Here is a 19,489-nt window from a genome sequence, read left to right on the forward strand (position 1 = left end):
TTGATTTACAGGAATACTATATAATTATAAGATACTTAGCCTTTTCTGTTCATAGGTTGCAAGCATATTCTCCCACATGTCATACCTCTTTTAACATTGTTGACACTGTCTTTTGTGTGCCAAAATTTTTAATATTTAATTTAGCAAAATTTGCCAATAATCTCCTTTGAGTTTAGCTTTATGTATATTTATACGTGTATATATCACAATGTACGCATCATAAATATATATATGTGTGTGTGTATACATATATACACACACACATTTAATTGTGTGCATGCATATGTATAGCAAGAGCTTTAACTTACCTGCTTGGAAAGTGACTTCCATGTTTTAGCAACTATAAAAAACAAACATAAAAAAGTGGATAATAAATACTTCATGTAATGTATATAAAAATCCAGTAACCATCTACATCATAACTCATGACACTGACTTTTATATCTAAAAGGCAAAGTTTTTTTTAACTTCAAGATGTGGAACTATGTATGTTATACATTTTGTATTTGTCTCATGTACTATAAATTATTCACAATAATATCAGTGGAGTAGAAAACATATTTTCCATAATCATCATCTCACTTTGGGGATTTCTGGATTTACAAAGTAAATTAACTTACTCCAAGTTAAATATCCTATGGGCTTAAAACCCAAATAATGATATTCATTAAATGTTGTTAGAATATAAAGTAATAGAGAAATTATAATTTCAAGGTGTTACCTGTGATCTCTGCTGTGTTAGTATCTCTGATTACAATTCAAAGATTGGGTTTCTGTACAGTGAATGGGAAGGACAGGGCAAAGATAAAAAGAGATGAAGGAGAGAACAGGCGATGTTCTAGAAAGACTCGGCCTGTTTTCCACTCTTTTTCTCTAAGAATGTTACAGTTGAATAAAATACCGGAGGTCACTTTCTCTTTCTGATTTCTCCTCACATCCCTGAAGACCTCAAACACCATAAGTCTTATAATATTAAAATAAGTGCAGTCAACACTGCTGTTTCTTTGCTCAGATTTGAACACTGTGAATATATAATGCCTGTCCAAGAATTATCTCCAGGTTTGGATGGATTAAGTCCTATAAAACAGCTGTATTAGCAACTAGTAAATATTAACTATTTCAGCTACAGTACAATAATGACAAGCAATATTTTTTCTCCATGGTCATGTGGGTTTTTCTATATAATTAACCATAGTTAATATAAATAATATATCAAATTCAAGATTATAAGATAGGCATTTTTTGCTCTGTACTTTTCTCTCTTTTAAGCAATGTAATAAGTCATTTTAAGATCACAAGGGAAGAACTATATTGTAAAATTTAGCAAACTGATTTCTATGAAGATAGTCTTCTTCTCTATGCAGTAACAACATCCTTTCTTTACCTAAGATAGTTAATATGGAACCCTGTAATCAAGTGATTAAAATCACAGGTCTATAAGGTAGACTTCAGCATTTAACCCTAATTATAATAATTTATACATTCACTTCATAGACATCTTCCTTTACATAGTGAACATAATAATGTAAATAATTTTATTATTCTGTTGCTTTTGAAATATAGCAGTAAGAAAGGAAGAAAAATAAATGGTACAAAAGTACATGCATATGCTCCTATGCAATGTTCAGAAGGTATTTATCAGAAGAGGAAGTTAGACACTCTTGAGTTTTGTAGGGTTTATGAGATTTCCAGGGTCAATTATTCACAAAAGACATATTCATTCTGCCGGATATGTCACCGTGTTCAGTATTACTAGCTTTTTAAAAAATAAAACTAAAGAGCCATTAAGATTGTTCTTCAAAGGGTTTTCTGATTTTCTAAATTCTTTATTTCAAATGAAGTTACTGCATATATAAGGTGAAGAGAAACTTCCTTCTTTTGGACATATTTTATTTCTTAGGCTATAGGTTGATGTTCATTATATTTTTAATAATTTTATAAGTCTAAACTTTTTAAACAATAAATTCTTTAAAATTAACAAATACTCGAAGCTACATGAAATAATTGCTTATTTTAGTTCTAGATGGAAATTTTACCTTTTAGGTTCTATATAAATAGGTAAACTAAATTTCCTTGATTTCAAACATAAAGTTATAATTAGTGATCTGACATATATCTCAATTAACATTTATTTGAATGATAATTATTAAGCAAATGTTTACATGGCATAGCATTTTCCTGTTGACGTTGCCATAAAATTAAGGATTTTAAAAAATAACAGTTCTGAATTCAAGTGATAATGATGATGATAACAATGACACCTAGCAAAGCTTATTAAGTTCCTACTCTATATTGGTATTACACTAAATATAACTGATATCATTCAATCCTCAAAAAACCTAAGACTTTTTTACTTTCACTTTTATAAATGAATAAACAGAGGTTCTCAAAGCTCATAAAAAATGCCAAGGTCTAAACACAAGTCTATCTAATTTTAATATGCTACTTTGATATGTATATGATTTAATATTCCATCTCTAAAGCATATTTTCTTTTTTGAGGTAAATATTTCTTTTTAAAGCCCTATACTTTAAAAAAAAGTTTTTACAAATACCTTGATTTTTAGTTATCATTCTTAATTACAGCTTAGAAGTACTGATTAGAAATTAACTGATGTTTACAGAGAAGGAAAAATATCAATGACATATGACATTTCTTATATGTGGAATCTAAAAAGAAATGATACAAATGAACTACTTACAAAACAAAAACAGACTCACAGACTTAGGGAATGAACTTATGGTTGCCTATACACACTGTTGTTCTGTTTAAAATGGATAATCAACAAGGTCCTATATATAGCACATGGAACTCTGTTCAATGTTATATGTCAGCCTGGATGGGAGGGGAGTTTGGGGGACAATGGATACATGTATTTGCACGGCTGTGGCCCTTTACTATCCACCCCATCACAACATTGTGAATCGGTTATACCCAATACAAAATAAAAAATAAATTAATTAAATTTAAAAAATAAACTGATGTTAATCTGAGTTTCTTGCTTAAAGAAAACACCTGACAATATTTGTTGTCAATAATAACATCTGAGATTTCAAGTGAAAATTAAAATTTTGGAAAGCTTGTATACACCATGCATTTGACAGCTTTCCAACAAGCAAAGACTTTTCTGATAAGATTCTGATGGTATTAGTGAATGTGATTTTTAAAAAACATTGTACAATGTAATATGGCAACATTTGACAGATCAGTGTAATTTAATGAACCAATATTTTCCAGCGGATAGTACAAAATTATATCAATATAAAGAAAAAAGAGCCATTCAAATATGTAATGTAGGCCAAAGGATTTTAACAAAATCCTTGACAAAAATGTCAGAGTCCACAATGCAACTAAACTTTAAGAAACTATCAGCAGCCAAGTATTGATATAATACCAAAGAAGAATATCTATGATTATTTGAAAAGGTTTTTGTAATACCCTTCCCTTTTCCTCCTTCTATATATCTGTTAGGCAGATTTTGTTCATTTGTCAACACTTTCTGAAAACAAACACTGCAACAAATTGAACACAAAGGTAGATATAAGAATCCAGATGTCTTCTATTAAGTCAGCCATTAAAGTGACTCTGTAAGAATGTACATAATGCCAGAGTTTGAGAACCACTGCCCTAGCACATGGAAAAGTGAGAAACAATCAATCTCCATTTACACTGCAGGAACCATGAGATAGAAGAGATACAGGAAGAATTCTTGTCCAAGTCTAACTGCAAAGCCAGTTCTCGGAGTTTTTCTGTCCAGGCTGGATATAAGAACTGATTTGGCAGAATAAGAACCTTTATCAAGAATATTAAAAATAAGGTGGGTGTTCAGTCTGATGTACTGAGAAAGAGGGCACAAATGAAATTTCTGAAGAGAAAAGATACCAGTAGGGGTTTATAAGAAGTATTAGTCTGGTAACATTGTATCTTTTGATACACTGTATCAAAACATCAAAGCATAGTATCTTTTGAAGTACCACATTACTTGGTTAGTTGTTCTGAAAAACTTACACTGCTCCACAATTTTAAAAAATAGAGATAAGAAAAAATGTTATAACATTGTTGAGATAAACTTGATAAATATACTTACTTTTGGGCTCATCTGTTGTAACAGCCAAAATAAAATCATAGGGAGTCATGAACAACTGCCCTTCACATTCTATAGAAGCAAATAAACGAAATCGCCTTTCCCGAGATGTGGCATAGAGGTCCAGGTCTTCGACTTCTGTTCTGCCAACAGCAACCTGAAGGTAAGAAAGCAAATAAGTCTAGACTGTGTGAAGTGACACCTCCTTCAAGAAGATACATGTCTTCAATTATGTTGATAGGGAATTAGCAGAGCAAAAGAAAAAAGGTGAAAATACATAATCATAAACAAATATCCACATGAATAAAATGAATTAATGTTCAGAATATCCTACTATGAATATCATTCAGATTCTGAAGACTTTACACTGGCTCTTTGAAGGAGTTGTGATTTCTTTCTTTAGTTTCAGTCTCAGAGAACGTTAAATTTCTGAGCTAGTAGTTTCTTCAGAAGGAACACCAACACTTGTTGAATGCCTACTATGTACTCTCTGTATAGGCCTACTTATTTAATTACAAGTCTTTCACTGTAGTCTATTAATTTTCTAAAAGAAGAAAGGGAAACCCTGATAGGCTGTTCATGGCAACCACTAAGGAAACCATTTAGTGGCAGAGTTTAGATTTGTGCTGAAGTTGCTAACTCTAGATCACTACGGTAGAGTTACCACCAATGCTCACTCTGAATTCTACCCAAGGTTAAGATAAGCAGAATGACGAGTGTGTGTGTATGGGGAGAAGGGAATCTCTTTTGTTTTCCTTAATTTTAAAATCTTTCCTTGTAGATAAATAATTTCTATCATTTATTTTCTTTGAACTGTAACAAAACAATTTTTTTTCCTGATTCCATAAGCAATGCATAGCTATTGTATATAATTCAGAAGACAGAATTTAAAAACTTATAATTGTTTATGGGTGTTTTTGCCAAAAAATCAGGGTTATACTATACCGTCCGGTTATCTGATTCTTTTTACTAATTAATATATCATTTTTCCATGTCACTAGTCTAGTTTTAGTAACTATGCAATATTTCATAGTAAATATTTGTTGCCTAACTAAATTAATGCATTCCACATGGTTGAATACGTATAGTATTTCACTACTATAACACAATGTTATTAACATAATGGCCAGCCTTGAAAATATTTAGATGTATCTATAAATAATTCCTTGGGATTAATTCCTGGGAGTAAACTTGATTGGTCAAACAGTCATTTCATACACATTATCGAGATGCTTCCAGGAAGCTTATGGCAATTTACATGGCTATCAACAGTATGAAATTATACCTTTGCACATTTCACACAAAACATTTTATATCAGAAAAAAATTCTTATTTACGATGACAAACTTAATGTCCTTATTGCCTCTTCTAAGTCATTATCCAAACTGTGTACAAACTTAAAGTTATTTAAACATCCACTATTTTGAGAAGTTGTATCAAAACGGACCATAAGAACTTTCAGTAAGGAAAGTACATTTTATATTTCTAAGTTATACCTTATTAAATGAAAAGCCAGGCAAATTATTAATCTTTTTTCTACTACTCTGAAGACTAAGACTTTTTAAAACATAATGGAAATAGTCAAATAAAAAAAAATTTTAATGCCTTTTTTAAATGGCCTATGATCTATGCTGCTGCTGCTAAGCCACTTCAGTCGTGTCCAAGTCTCTGCGACCCCACAGACAGCAGCCCACCAGGCCCCCCAGTCCCTGGGATTCTCCAGGCAAGAACACTGGAGTGGGTTGCCATTTCCTTCTCCAATGCATGAAAGTGAAAAGTGAAAGTGAAGTCGCTCAGTCGTGTCTGACTCTTAGTGACCCTATAGACTGCAGTCCACCAGGCTCCTCCGTCCATGGGATTTTCTAGGATCTATATAGGTGGACAATATGCTAGTTGGAGGGACAAAAGGTACAAACATGGAAAAGAAAGTCAGAGTAAATAGAAGAAAAGCACAATAGATTGAGGTTAGTAAGAAGGCTTTAAGAAGATTTCCCTGGTAGCTCAGTCGGCGGAGTCTGCCTGCAATGTGGGAGACCAGGATTTGATCCCTGGACTGGGAAGATAGCTTGGAGAACATGGCAACCCAATCCAGTATTCTTGCCTGGAGAATCCCTTGGACAGAGAAGCCCTGGCAGGCTACAGTCCATGGGGTTCCAAAGAGTTGGACATGACTGAGCAACTAAGCACAGGAAGAAGAACATATGAATTTTAATGTCAGGAAGAGATATGAGCATTCTAGGTTTACACAGCATATTTGAAGGTGGAAATCATCTTCCTGCAACAAAAGTTTTGCATTCATGGAAAAGTGTATAAACTGTTAACAGTCTTTCTGAATGAAAGACTAAAGAACCAGGATTTAATCTGATAGAAAACAAAAATGGCCTTAGGAGATTCTTGAGTGAAGTAATGACAGAAAGAAAATGGTGCTTTACAAAGACAGAAATATAGATCAATGGAACAAAATAGAAAGCCCAGAGATAAATCCACACACCTATGGACACCTTATCTTCAACAAAGGAGGCAAGAATATACAATGGATTAAAGACAATCTCTTTAACAAGTGGTGCTGGGAAAACTGGTCAACCACTTGTAAAAGAATGAAACTAGATCACTTTCTAACACCATTCACAAAAATAAACTCAAAATGGATTAAAGATCTAAACGTAAGACCAGAAACTATAAAAATCCTAGAGGAAAACACAGGCAAAACACTCTCCGACATAAATCACAGCAGGATCCTCTATGATCCACCTCCCAGAATACTGCAAATAAAAGCAAAAATAAACAAATGGGATCTAATTAAAATTAAAAGCTTCTGCACAACAAAGGAAACTATAAGCAAGGTGAAAAGACAGCTTTCTGAATGGGAGAAAACAATAGCAAATGAAGCAACTGACAAACAACTAATCTCAAAAATATACAAGCAACTTATGCAGCTCAATTCCAGAAAAATAAACGACTCAATCAAAAAATGGGCCAAAGAACTAAATAGACATTTCTCCAAAGAAGACATACGGATGGCTAACAAACACATGAAAAGATGCTCAACATCACTCATTATCTGAGAAATGCAAATCAAAACCACAATGAGGTACCACTTCACACCAGTCAGAATGGCAGTGATCCAAAAGTCTACAAGCAATAAATGCTGGAGAGGGTGTGGAGAAAAGGGAACCCTCTTACACTGTTGGTGGGAATGCAAACTAGTACAGCCACTATGGAGAACAGTGTGGAGATTCCTTAAAAAATTGCAAATAGAACTGCCTTATGACCCAGCACGGAGAAGGCAATGGCACCCTACTCCAGTACTCTTGCCTGGAAAATCCCATGGATGGAGGAGCCTGGTAGGCTGCAGTCCATGGGGTCGCGAAGAGTCGGACACGACTGAGTGACTTCCCTTTCACTTTTCACTTTCATGCATTGGAGAAGGAAATGGCAACCCACTCCAGTGTTCTTGCCTGGAGAATCCCAGGGATGGGGGAGCCTGGTGGGCTTCCGTCTATGGGGTCACACAGAGTCAGACACGACTGAAGCAACTTAGCAGCAGTAGCAGTATGACCCAGCAATCCCACTGCTGGGCATACACACCGAGGGAACCAGAATTGAAAGAGACACGTGTACCCCAATGTTCATCGCAGCACTGTTTATAATAGCCAGGACATGGAAACAACCTAGATGTCCATCAGCAGATGAATGGATAAGAAAGCTGTGGTACATATACACAATGGAGTATTACTCAGCCATTAAAAAGAATACATTTGAATCAGTTCTAATGAGGTGGATGAAACTGGAGCCTATTATACAGACTGAAGTAAGCCAGAAAGAAAAACACCAATACAGTATACTAACACATATGTATGGAATTTAGAAAGATGGTAACGATAACCCTGTATGCAAGACAGCAAAAGAGACACAGATGTATAGAATGGACTTTTGGACTCTGTGGGAGAGGGAGAGGGTGGGATGATTTGGGAGAATGGCATTGAAACATGTATACTATCATGTAAGAAACGAATCGCCAGTCTATGTTCGATGCAGGATACAGGATGCTTGGGGCTGGTGCACGGGGATGATCCAGAGAGATGATATGGAGTGGGAGGTGGGAGAGGGGTTCATGTTTGGGAACTCATGTACACCCGTGGCTGATTCATGTCAATGTATGGTAAAACCAATACAGTATTGTAAAGCAAAATAAAGTAAAAATAAAAATTAAAAAAAAAGAAAGAAAATGGTGCTTTAGAAAGAGAAAGCAACCTGTTAACAGAGATAAGCTAGCTCAGCAGTATGTTAACAGCAAAGTCAGATCATCCTTGTATTGGGAAGTTATATTCATGGGGTCGCAAAGAGTCGGACATAACTGAGTGACTGAACTGAACTGAATGGGTAAGGAGGGCTTCCCTCATAGCTCAGTCGGTAAAGAGTCTGACAGCAATGCAGGAGACCTGGGTTCAGTCCCTGGGTTGGGAAGATCCCCTGGAGAAGGAAATGGCACCCCACTCTGGTATTCTTGCCTGGAGAATCCCACAGACAGAGGAGCCTGGTAGGCTACAGTCTATGGGGTCGCAAGAGTAGGACATGACTGAGCGACTAAGCGCACATAGGTAAGGAGTCACTCAATCACTCAGTGTCAATAATGAGCAATAATTTCCTTGAATACTCCTCAGGGATCCATCTACCATCTTAAGTCCCCTTCTGCATCTATATCTCAGGGGCTTTTTCTTCCTCTCTGGGCAGGGGAACCAATCTTGTCTGTGACCATAGTTTACTCTCCTGTTTTCTTCTTGCTAAGCCATTTCCTTGGGTCGAGGTGGCCCCCATCAACCATGACTCATCTCCAGTGAATTTCCAGGAGGACCACTCGATGTGGGGCATTCACTGCTTCTGCATAATCTGAAGTTATGCTTCAATCTAACACCCAGAACCACAATTTTTGCCTATTTCCTGTGACTTAATATGCACTTTATGTGTGACTTCTGCCCTTAGCTGGTGCTGCCACTACTGCCCATGAGGTGCCTGTTGCTTTCTCATCAAACTATCCCTCCTTAGGCCTAGTCCCAGCACACCAAGCCTGCCTGCCTGCTGCAGCTGGTAATTTGATCTACCTATGAACTAATGCTGACAAATCCTCCTTTTCCTTAACTTCTACCAACAATCAATTAACAAAGCCTGTTGTTCTCCCTCTAATTTCTCACATCCACCCACTGCTACTACCTTTGTTTAAGCAATCACTACTTCCCTAAAATTTTAGTCATAGCCTGTGGTTTTCACCTCTATTCTATCCTATGTTGAAAGGAAGAAAGAAAAAAAAACATGTGGAACTGTGGAACAATTTGTATTCTTTGAACACAAGAAACAGTTTCAGAAAAAATCTGACTTAAAGGTTTTCATTAAAACATCACTGTATGTATGAGTTCTACCTCTTGTTGCCTTAGCAGAAGTACCCGTCATTTTTGATAATGGCATTAGGTGCCTACTGCTCTATTTATCACCTTAAAAGAAGGTGTGGGGAGGAGTTTGGGAACAGTTTGTGCCCCAGACTAATACATATATTTATAAATATATATTTCTATCCCTAAAAGGGATCTATATATATACACACACATATATTTGGTATACATATACAGATCCTAAAGGGGAAGAATATGATTTACATATAAAAAAGATAACCAGAGCCTGAGTGCTTAAAAGGGCCTTCAGCTACTGCAGTTCTGTAGGTTCCTCCATTGCATCTGCTCAATTTAGTGTGATAAATCACATGTTGCAATAATATACATTGTTGTTGTTCAGTCACTAAGTTGTGTCCAACTCTTTGCCACCCCATGGACTGCAGCAGGACAGGGTTCCCTGTCCTTCACCATCTCTTGGAGCTTGCTCCAAACTCATGTCCACTGAGTCAGTGATGCCATCCAACCATCTCATCCTCTGCCACCCCTTCTTCTCCTGCCCTCAATCTTTCCCAGCATCAGGATCTTTTCCAATGAGTCAGTTCTTGGCATCAGGTGGCCAAAGTATTGGAGCTTCAGCTTCAGTCCTTCCAATGAATATTCAGGGTTGATTTCCTTTAGGATTGACTGGTTGGATCTCCTTGCAGCCCAAGGGACTCTCAAGAGTCTTCTCCAGCACCACAAATTGAATGCAACAATTATTTGTCATTCAGTCTTCCTTATGGTCCAACTCTCTCATCCATACATGACTACTGGAAAAACCACAGCTTTGACTAGACGGACCTTTGTTGGCAAACTGATGTCTCTGCTTTTAATATACTCTGTCTAGGTTTGTCATAGCTTTTCTTCCAAAGAGCAAATGTCTTTTAATTTCATGCCTGCAGTCACCATCTGCAGTGATTTTGGAGCCCAAGAATATAAAATTTGTCACTGTTTTCACTTTTCCCCCATCTTTTTGCCATGAAGTTGGCACTGCTCAAATGAACCACAGATTGGTAGTAAGCAAAAAACAATTTTCTCATGCGATCATAGCAAACCAGCCTGATCCTAAAACATTCTAGTTATCATTAGCTGGTAGGACTGGGCTCATCTGGCTGGAGGATCTGATGGGATAGAGAGCAAAACAGAAAATCAATACTTGGGTCGGTTTTTATACTTTCTGTTCACTTCCACTGACTGATTTGTCTCTTCATACTCAAATACCATAATGCTTTAATTGCTATAGCTTTTGATCATGTTTTTGACTTTAGGTAAAGCAAGACTCCATATGACTGTCAATCTTTTAAAAATACTTTTGCTGACGGATATGCAATTTTTTCTTCTACGTGAGATTTGAAATTAATCTATCAGGTTCTGTTTTTAAAATTCCATTGATACTTTGGGAGTACACTGAGTTTTGGTGCAATTTAGGATGACTTGACGATAACAAAAAAGCAGCAGACTCACAGATATAGAGTACAAACTAGTGGTTACCAGTGGGGAGAGGGAAGGAAGGCACAGTATAGAGGCGGAGGAGTGTGAGATACGAACTCTTGGATGTAAGATAGGTTACAAGGATGCACAATGCAACACAATGCAGGGAATACAGCCAATATTTTGCTATAATAGTAAATGGAGTGTAACCTTTAAAAATTGTATAAAAAATTTAATTTTTTTTTCAAAATTGCCATTTCATTTTACAGCTGCTGAGAAATTGCATTTTACACGTTATAGGAAATTATTTCATGGGATTTGTTTAACATTCTTTTCAAGTTTGCTGAAAATGTTTAGAGAATCTTCTTTCTAGCTCTAAAAAAAATGCTATCTTTTATTTTACTGAGAAATTGTAAAACATTCTACATTCGAGTTCTATAATCTCAGTCTTGCTACTTACAAAAATAGAATATGTACGTGTATACATATATATATATATATACAGAAATAAAATTTTCAAACATACCTGTAAAATAACAGTTATAATTTAGTCATAAAAATAAATAATGATCATTTTCAGGTAACTGTGGATCCTCTAAATTATGCCAACATAAGTAAGACAAGTGGTTTAAGAAACAATAGAAATGATAAAAGTTACATTTGCAATTACCTCATCTTCCCAAAAGAAATAAAAAAATACTGTGTCAATGCAATTATTTTCTCTGGAATTTCCAGCTCAGACCTTTGCAACTAGTACTTGGATGTTGCTTCTTAAGGTACTGAAATGAGGGCCTTCAGGCCACATCATTATCCTTCCTGTGAATAACAGAAAGCAAAGGTTCACTGCCAAGGCACAGGCTCATGTTACTTCAGGTCAGCAATTTGAAAATTTACTCTGTAGTAAGGTCTAGTTTTCCCAAGGAGGCAAGATTAAACGCCAGATAAAGGATTCACTACTTAACAATTAGAGAAACTGATGCCTACAAGCTGATAATAACCTAAAAAGGTAACCTGAAACAATTATATCAATTATCTAAACACCATAAAATGCATTACCTTTTAGCAGCTGAGAATTGGAGACCTGAGAACAGAGGATGGAAGAAGGAAAAATAAAAACCATTTGTACTGAGTAAAATTATTTCAATTACTCATGCTTAGTAGCTTATTTTTTAAATGTTTTATGAAATCAAATCAGTACTATTTTTTTTTTAAGTAAAGAATGATTAAAACATGCATTTGATTTCACGTAGGATGGTGATCATTTGGTATGAGGCCCTACCTGATATTGGCAACTGTACCAACATTTTTATAAAACATTAAAAAGCAAATATTATTTGAATTTAGATCTTTACTTTCTATTTTCTAGGCAAGAATCTTATGAGATGTGCATGAGATTCTATTCACATCTATTTTTATTCTAGCTAAAAAGATGTTCATGGAAGTATTACATTTGGCTTTCTCAAATGGCTTCAGGCTGATTTAAAAGCTTCTAAGAAGATAAAAGGGGTAACATTTTCTTTGCTTGTTGGGTGGTCGAAAGGTTAAACATCAAGTTCTCAGTGTGGGAAAATCCCAAAGTCCTCTAAGAGAAATGTTTTGATGCTTGGTAAATGTGTCCATTTGGAAATATACACAACTGAAGATCAGTCAAGAAGCACTTCCCTGGCTGACATCACATTGGGAAAAAAAAGTAACAGACCACTTATTTTAAAGTCTCCACTTGCACTGTTACATTAGCTTACACTACAGGATTCTTTTATAAGTTTACAAAGAACCTTCACATATATCATCTCGTCATTTGATAGGATGGTAGGTGAACGTCCTATCTGAGGTGTTAGTAATCACGGTTGATACGTACATCTAGCCTCTTCCTGTTATTCTAGGGCCTTGCTCCAGCAGTGACCTCCCCTGCCTTTCCTACCTCACTGTTTTTGCCTCTTCCATGCCCACTGAGTGCTTCCCTTCAGTGCACACACATTTCTCCCATCTTGGAAGCTTTCCGCCCCACCTCTCCATCCGCTTGTCACAGCGGGTTTCCTCTCAGCAAGTTCTCCCATTCACCACTCCGCTAATACTGCTTGTAAGGTCACTGATGACCTCCATGTTGCTAAATCCAGAGGTAAATTCTCGGTCAATTCATCTTACAGCATCTGACCCAGTCGATAACTCTCTTTTCCTTGCAACAATTTTTCCTGTCCAAGTCCACCCACTCCTCATTTCCTTTCTGTTACCCAGGCAGTTCCTTTTTGGTACTTTTGTTGATACTGCCCTAGGCCAGTCCTTGGACTTCCTCTCTTTTTTGAATCTATACTTACTTCGTTAATCATCTCATCTAGCCTTTACAGATTATAAATATACTGACAAATCCAAAATTTCCATCTCCAGCCTTCTGTGATAATAAAAATTCCATGAAGGCAGGAATTTTTGTCTGACTGGTACACTTTTGCTTCCCCAGTGCCTAGAAGAGTTTCTGGCTTGGAGCAACCTCTCAAATATTTGCTGAATAAATGAATGACTGAATATGGTTGTAAAACTTACTGTAATTGTTAAATAAGGATTCCCTTAAAAATTAAAACATACTATTAAAAAACCAAGTTGATAACTCTTTTCCTTCCTCAGTGATCAATGCAAAGAAACAGAGGAAAACAACAGAATGGGAAAGACTAGAGATCTCTTCAAGAAAATTAGAGATACCAAGGGAACATTTCATGCAAAGATGGGCTTGATAAAGGACAGAAATGGTATGGACCTAACAGAAGCAGAAGATATTAAGAAGAAGCGGCAAGAATACACAGAAGAACTGTACAAAAAAGATCTTCATGACCCAGATAATCACGATGGTGTGATCACTCACCTAGAACCAGACATCCTGGAATGTGAAGTCAAGTGGGCCTTAGAAAGCATCACTATGAACAAAGCTAGTGGAGGTGAATTCCAGTTGAGCTATTTCAAATCTTAAAAGATGATGCTGTGAAAGTGCTGCACTCAATATGTCAGCAAATTTGGAAAACTCAACAGTGGCCACAGGACTGGAAAAGGTCAGTCTTCATTCCAATCCCAAAGAAAGGCAATGCCAAAGAATGCTCAAACTACCGCACAATTGCACTCACCTCACACGCTAGTAAAGGAATGCTCAAAATTCTCCAAGCCAGGCTTCAGCAATACGTGAACCATGAACTTCCAGATGTTCAAGCTGGTTTTAGAAAAGGGAGAGGAACCAGAGATCAAATTGCCAACATCTGGTGGATCATGGAAAAAGCAAAAGAGTTCCAGAAAAACCTCTATTTCTGCTTTATTGACTATGCCAAAGCCTTTGACTGTGTGGATCACAATAAACTGTGGAAAATTCTGAAAGAGATGGGAATACCAGACCACCTGACCTGCCTCTTGAGAAATCTATATGCAGGTCGGGAAGCAACAGTTAGAACTGGACATGGAACAACAGAGTGGTTCCAAACAGGAAAAGGAGTACATCAAGGCTGCATATTGTCACCCTGCTTATTTAACTTCTATGCAGAGTACATCATGAGAAACGCTGGGCTGGAAGAAGCACAAGCTGGAATCAAGATTGCTGGGAGAAATATCAATAACCTCAGATATGCAGATGACACCACCCTTATGGCAGAAAGTGAAGAGGAACTAAAAAGCCTCTTGATGAAAGTGAAAAGAGGAGAGTGAAAAAATTGGCTTAAAGCTCAACATATTGAAAAGCAGAGACATTACTTTGCCCACAAAGGTCCATCTAGTCAAGGCTATGGTTTTTCCAGTGGTCATGTATGGATGTGAGATTTGGACTGTAAAGAAAGCTGAAGAGTTGGTGCTTTGGAACTGTGGTGTTGGAGAAGACTCTTGCGAGTCCCTTGGACTGCAAGGAGATCCAACCAGTCCATCCTAAAGGAGATCAGTCCTGGTTATTCATTGGAAGGACTGATGCTGAAGCTGAAACTCCAGTACTTTGGCCACCTCATGCGAAGAGTTGACTCATTGGAAAAGACCCTGATGCTGGGAGGGATTGGGGGCAGGGGGAGAAGGGGACAACAGAGGAGGAGATGGCTGGATGGCATCACCGACTCAATGGACAGGCTTCTGCTGCTGCTAAGTCGCTTCAGTCGTGTCCGACTCTGTGTGACCCCAGAGATGGCAGCCCACCAGGCTCCCCCATCCCTGGGACATGAGTTTGGGTAAACTCCGGGAGTTGGTGATGGACAGGGAGGCCTGGTGTACTGCGATTCATGGGGTCGCAAAGAGTCAGACACGACTGAGCAACTGAACTGAACTGAACAGGAGTGGGGAAGGTGATACAGGAAAACATGTTCAACGATGTGTCTTTTTTTGGAATGGTAATTTGTTTTTTTTTGGACTGGTAAATTTTCTTATACCAATTTATATCAAGTTTCAGATGTATGTATTAAAATATATACAGTTTGTTGAAAGTGAAAGAGGAGAGCAAAAAAGTTGGCTTAAAGCTCAACATTCAGAAAACGAAGATCATGGCATCCGGTCCCATCACTTCATGGGAAATAGATGGGGAAACAGTGGAAACATTGTCAGACTTTATTTTTTGGGGCTCCAAAATCACTGCAGATGGTGATTGCAGCCATGAAATTGAAAGACACTTACCCCTTGGAAGAAAAGTTATGACCAACCTAGACAGCATATTCAAAAGCAGAGACATTACTTTGCTGACTAAGGTCCGTCTAGTCAAGGCTATGGTTTCTCCTGTGGTCATGTATGGATGTGAGAGTTGGACTGTGAAGAAGGCTGAGCGCCAAAGAATTGATGCTTTTGAACTGTGGTGTTGGAGAAGACTCTTGAGAGTCCCTAGGACTGCAAGGAGATCCAACCAGTCCATTCTGAAGGAGATCAGCCCTGGGATTTCTTTGGAAGGAATGATGCTAAAGCTTAAACTCCAATACTTTGGCCACCTCATGAGAAGAGTTGACTCATTGGAAAAGACTCTGATGCTGGGAGGGATTGGGGGCAGGAGGAGAAGGGGATGACTGAGGATGAGATGGCTGGATGGCATCACGGACTCGATGGACGTGAGTCTGAGTGTGCTCCAGGAGATGGTGATGAGCAGGGAGGCCTGGCGTGCTGCGATTCATGGGGTCGCAGAGAGTCGGACACAACTGAGCGACTGAACTGAACTGAAGGTGATATGTAACCACTTGGAGACTGGAAATAGGATGTATAATTCTCAAAGCACTAGAGAAGAGAAATGATAAAGGAAGAAAAGACCAATCTAATGCCAGGTGATAAGGGGAAAGAGATAATAACACATACACATAATACAGCAAGAACGCATGCAAACATGTCCACAATTATAATAGGCAAGATTGGGTCAAACTCCTCCATTAAAATGAGCAACTCTCATATTGTGGTTTTTTAAAAAAAAACTATTAAATGTTCCTTACAAGAATAAAACAATACCAAGAGTGTTTGAAAATACACAGAATTAAGAACCAAAGCATTAAATGGGACAAAGAAAGATTCACCAAGAAGGTACTACACACATGAACAAAGGAGCTTAAAATTATATGGTGAAAAAACTGTTAAAAGAATGCAATCTGATCAACTCACAATCATGGCTGAGATGTCAATACTTCTTTACTGTCAATACTTCTTTACTAGAAATGGATAGGTCAAGTGGAGAAACAAGAAAAAGAGTAACTAAACAAAGAAGGTGCTTATTAACTTTGATTTCAGTAAACAAAGAATGTAAAAACTTTATCATGAAAACATCAATAAGATAAAACTGTGAAAGTTATACAGGTTTAATGAAATATTCATATAGTAGAGGATTATGCAGGAATGAAAATAAACTAGAAGTACATGTGTCTAGATGGATAAACGTCTTAAACATTAACTTAAAAGACAAATTATAAAAAGGTAGGTACTGTTTATATAAAATATTTTAGTTGCAAAATAAGTTCAGTTCAGTTCAATCGCTCAGTCGTGTCCAACTCTTTCTTTGCGACCCCATGAGTCGCACCACGCCAGGCCTCCCTGTCCATCACCATCTCCTGGAGTTCACGCAGACTCACATCCATCGAGTCAGTTATCCCATCCAGCCATCTCATCCTCTGTCATCCCCTTCTCCTCCTGCCCCCAATCCCTCCCAGCATCAGAGTCTTTTCCAATGAGAAAGTGTATACTATTCAGAGATACATACATTTGCAATAAAACTGTGAAAACTTATGGGAATGATAAAATGGTTATCTCTTTGGGGGAGAGAGGATCATGACAAGAGAAGGTACATATGTTGGTAGTTTTTTCTTTAAGCTGCTAGTACATACACAGCTAATATGCATTTTAGCATTATTGTCTATTTAAAAGTTAGATATGTTCCATTTTAAAAAACAAATTCTTTCAAAGCTTATTCCCTGAGGCACATGGGAAAATGCTAAAAAGACTAAAAGAAAAAAGGCCACTTCAGAAAATTTAAGATACACTATTAAATAAACAATGATTGGATTAAAAAAGAAATAAAAACTGAGATTATAAGCTTTTTGTAAATAAATGACACTTAGGAATTTACAAAGAGCCCCCTGTATAATTTGGTCAATGTCATTACTGACATAAAAAATTCATCTATGTATTTACTATAAGAACAATTAAGAATTTAAAATAAATGAACTAAGTATTTATTTGCTAAGTTGCTTCAGCCGTGTCCGACTCTGTGACCCCATAGATGGCAGCCCACCAGGCTCCCCCATCCCTGGGATTCTCCAGGCAAGAACACTGGAGTGGGCTGCCATTTCCTTCTCCAATGCAGGAAAGTGAAAAGTGAAAGTGAAGTCCCTCAGTCGTGTCCGACTCTTCGCGACCCCATGGACTGCATCCTACCAGGCTCCTCTGCCCATGGGGTTTTCCAGGCAAGAGTACTGGAATGGGTTGCCATTTCCTTCTCCAAAGTATTTATCTACATAGAAACTAAAAAAGAGGATAAGAACTCAAGAAGTTAAAAAATAAGATAAGATAAATTTGATGAAAATAGAAGGGAATAGACAATAAAGATAAAAGCAGAAATAAACTCCCCCAATAAAACAGTAAACACAAAAAAGTGGCATTTGAAAAGATGTAATGAAACAGACAAACCTCTATCAAGTCTGATTTTTTAAAAAACTGAAAATGGAATAAACATTAAACTTGAATTATGACATATCCATAGTTTGGAAGAGCATCCAAATATAAGAAGAGACCTATAATATATTGATATCTCAATATAATATCAGTTTAAAAGGCAAGAACAATATGTACAGTATGGTCACATTTTTGCTAAAAAGGAAATGATATGTGTTTAGTTTATAGGCCTGTAAAGTACATTTTTAATAGCACTTAGGGCAGAAAAGCATTTGTGACCTATAAAGTAGAAACAGGATTTAATATTTTGGCATATTCTAAAAATCAGTCAATAAAAAATAAAAGTTGGCAAAGGATATTAATGGGCAATCCCCAGGAAACTATAACCAAACAAAAAATTCTCCACTAACAATCAGAGAAGTGGAAATTATAACAATCATGGTAAATCATTTTTCATACTCAAATTGGGAAAACAAATTTGGCAAAGTGAAAGGGGACACTGGAAGCCAATTACTTACTGCTGGCAAAAGTATACCTTACTATAACCATTTTGAAACAAATTGATAGTTTCATCAAAATATAATAGCTATGGACCCAGCAACTTAACATTTGCATCTACAAAGAACCCTGGATATTCACTGTAGCACAGTTAACAGTGGAAAAATGGAAACAATCAAAATTCCCATCAGTAGAGCAATGGTTAAATACATTATGGCACATCACTGGAGTGGTCTGTGGTCATTTAAAAAGGATTCGAATTAGGATTTGATTAAGTGGTTTTATGGTAAGAGCCACAAGACACATAGCAGAGTGAGAAAAAGCAAATTACGGAAGAATGGGTAAAAAATAAAAAGATAAAATTTTAAAAAGCTCTTTCTTAAACATAAATCATTTATATATCACATATAAATACACATACATATACACACGCATACATAGACATGCGTATAGACAGAAAAAATTGTGGAATGGTGTATTATTTCTTAAAAAGCAAATGGAACATATATTAGCTCCACTTTACAAAAGAGTTAGCTTAGTCCAGCATCTAGAGAGGACTTAATCAGGGCCACTCAGGCAGCAAATGAGTCTGAGACCAAAACTCAGGTTTCAGGACACCCAACTGAGTGTTCTTCCGCATCACACAACTTGGTACACTGAAATACAAGGGCACCAATTTTACAATCCTCCAGGCCTATGTTCAAATGCCAGTTTCAATACTTCCTAATTAGGTAAACTCGGGAAAAAGAGATTTCTAAACTTTAGCATTTTCACTGTAAAATGGATAAATTAAGACTAACTCTGCTGGTTTCCCCAGTGGCTCAGTCGGTAAAGAATCCGCCTGCAATGCAGGAGACCCAGGTTCGATCCCTGGATTTGGGAGATTCCCTGGAAAAGGAAATGGCAACCCACTCCAGTATTCTTGGCTGTAGAATCTCATGGACACAGGAGCTTGGCGGGCTACAGT

General features: G+C 37.0%; 1 protein-coding gene across 2 annotated transcripts in view; it reads right to left on the reverse strand.

The window, feature by feature from the left end:
- MICU3 (mitochondrial calcium uptake family member 3) overlaps nt 1-19,489 on the reverse strand; it is an 83,691-nt gene that overhangs the window by 46,806 nt on the left and 17,396 nt on the right. For both annotated transcript variants that reach the window (XM_040243160.1, XM_040243159.1), the window contains exons 2-3: nt 4,088-4,241; nt 309-340 (exon numbers count right to left, since the gene is read on the reverse strand). In XM_040243160.1, coding sequence (XP_040099094.1) covers nt 309-340; nt 4,088-4,241 — 186 coding nt within the window. The remainder of the gene's footprint in view (nt 1-308; nt 341-4,087; nt 4,242-19,489) is intronic.

Source organism: Oryx dammah, unplaced genomic scaffold (genome assembly GCF_014754425.2).
Source record: "Oryx dammah isolate SB20612 unplaced genomic scaffold, SCBI_Odam_1.1 HiC_scaffold_7, whole genome shotgun sequence".
NCBI lineage: Eukaryota > Metazoa > Chordata > Mammalia > Artiodactyla > Bovidae > Oryx > Oryx dammah.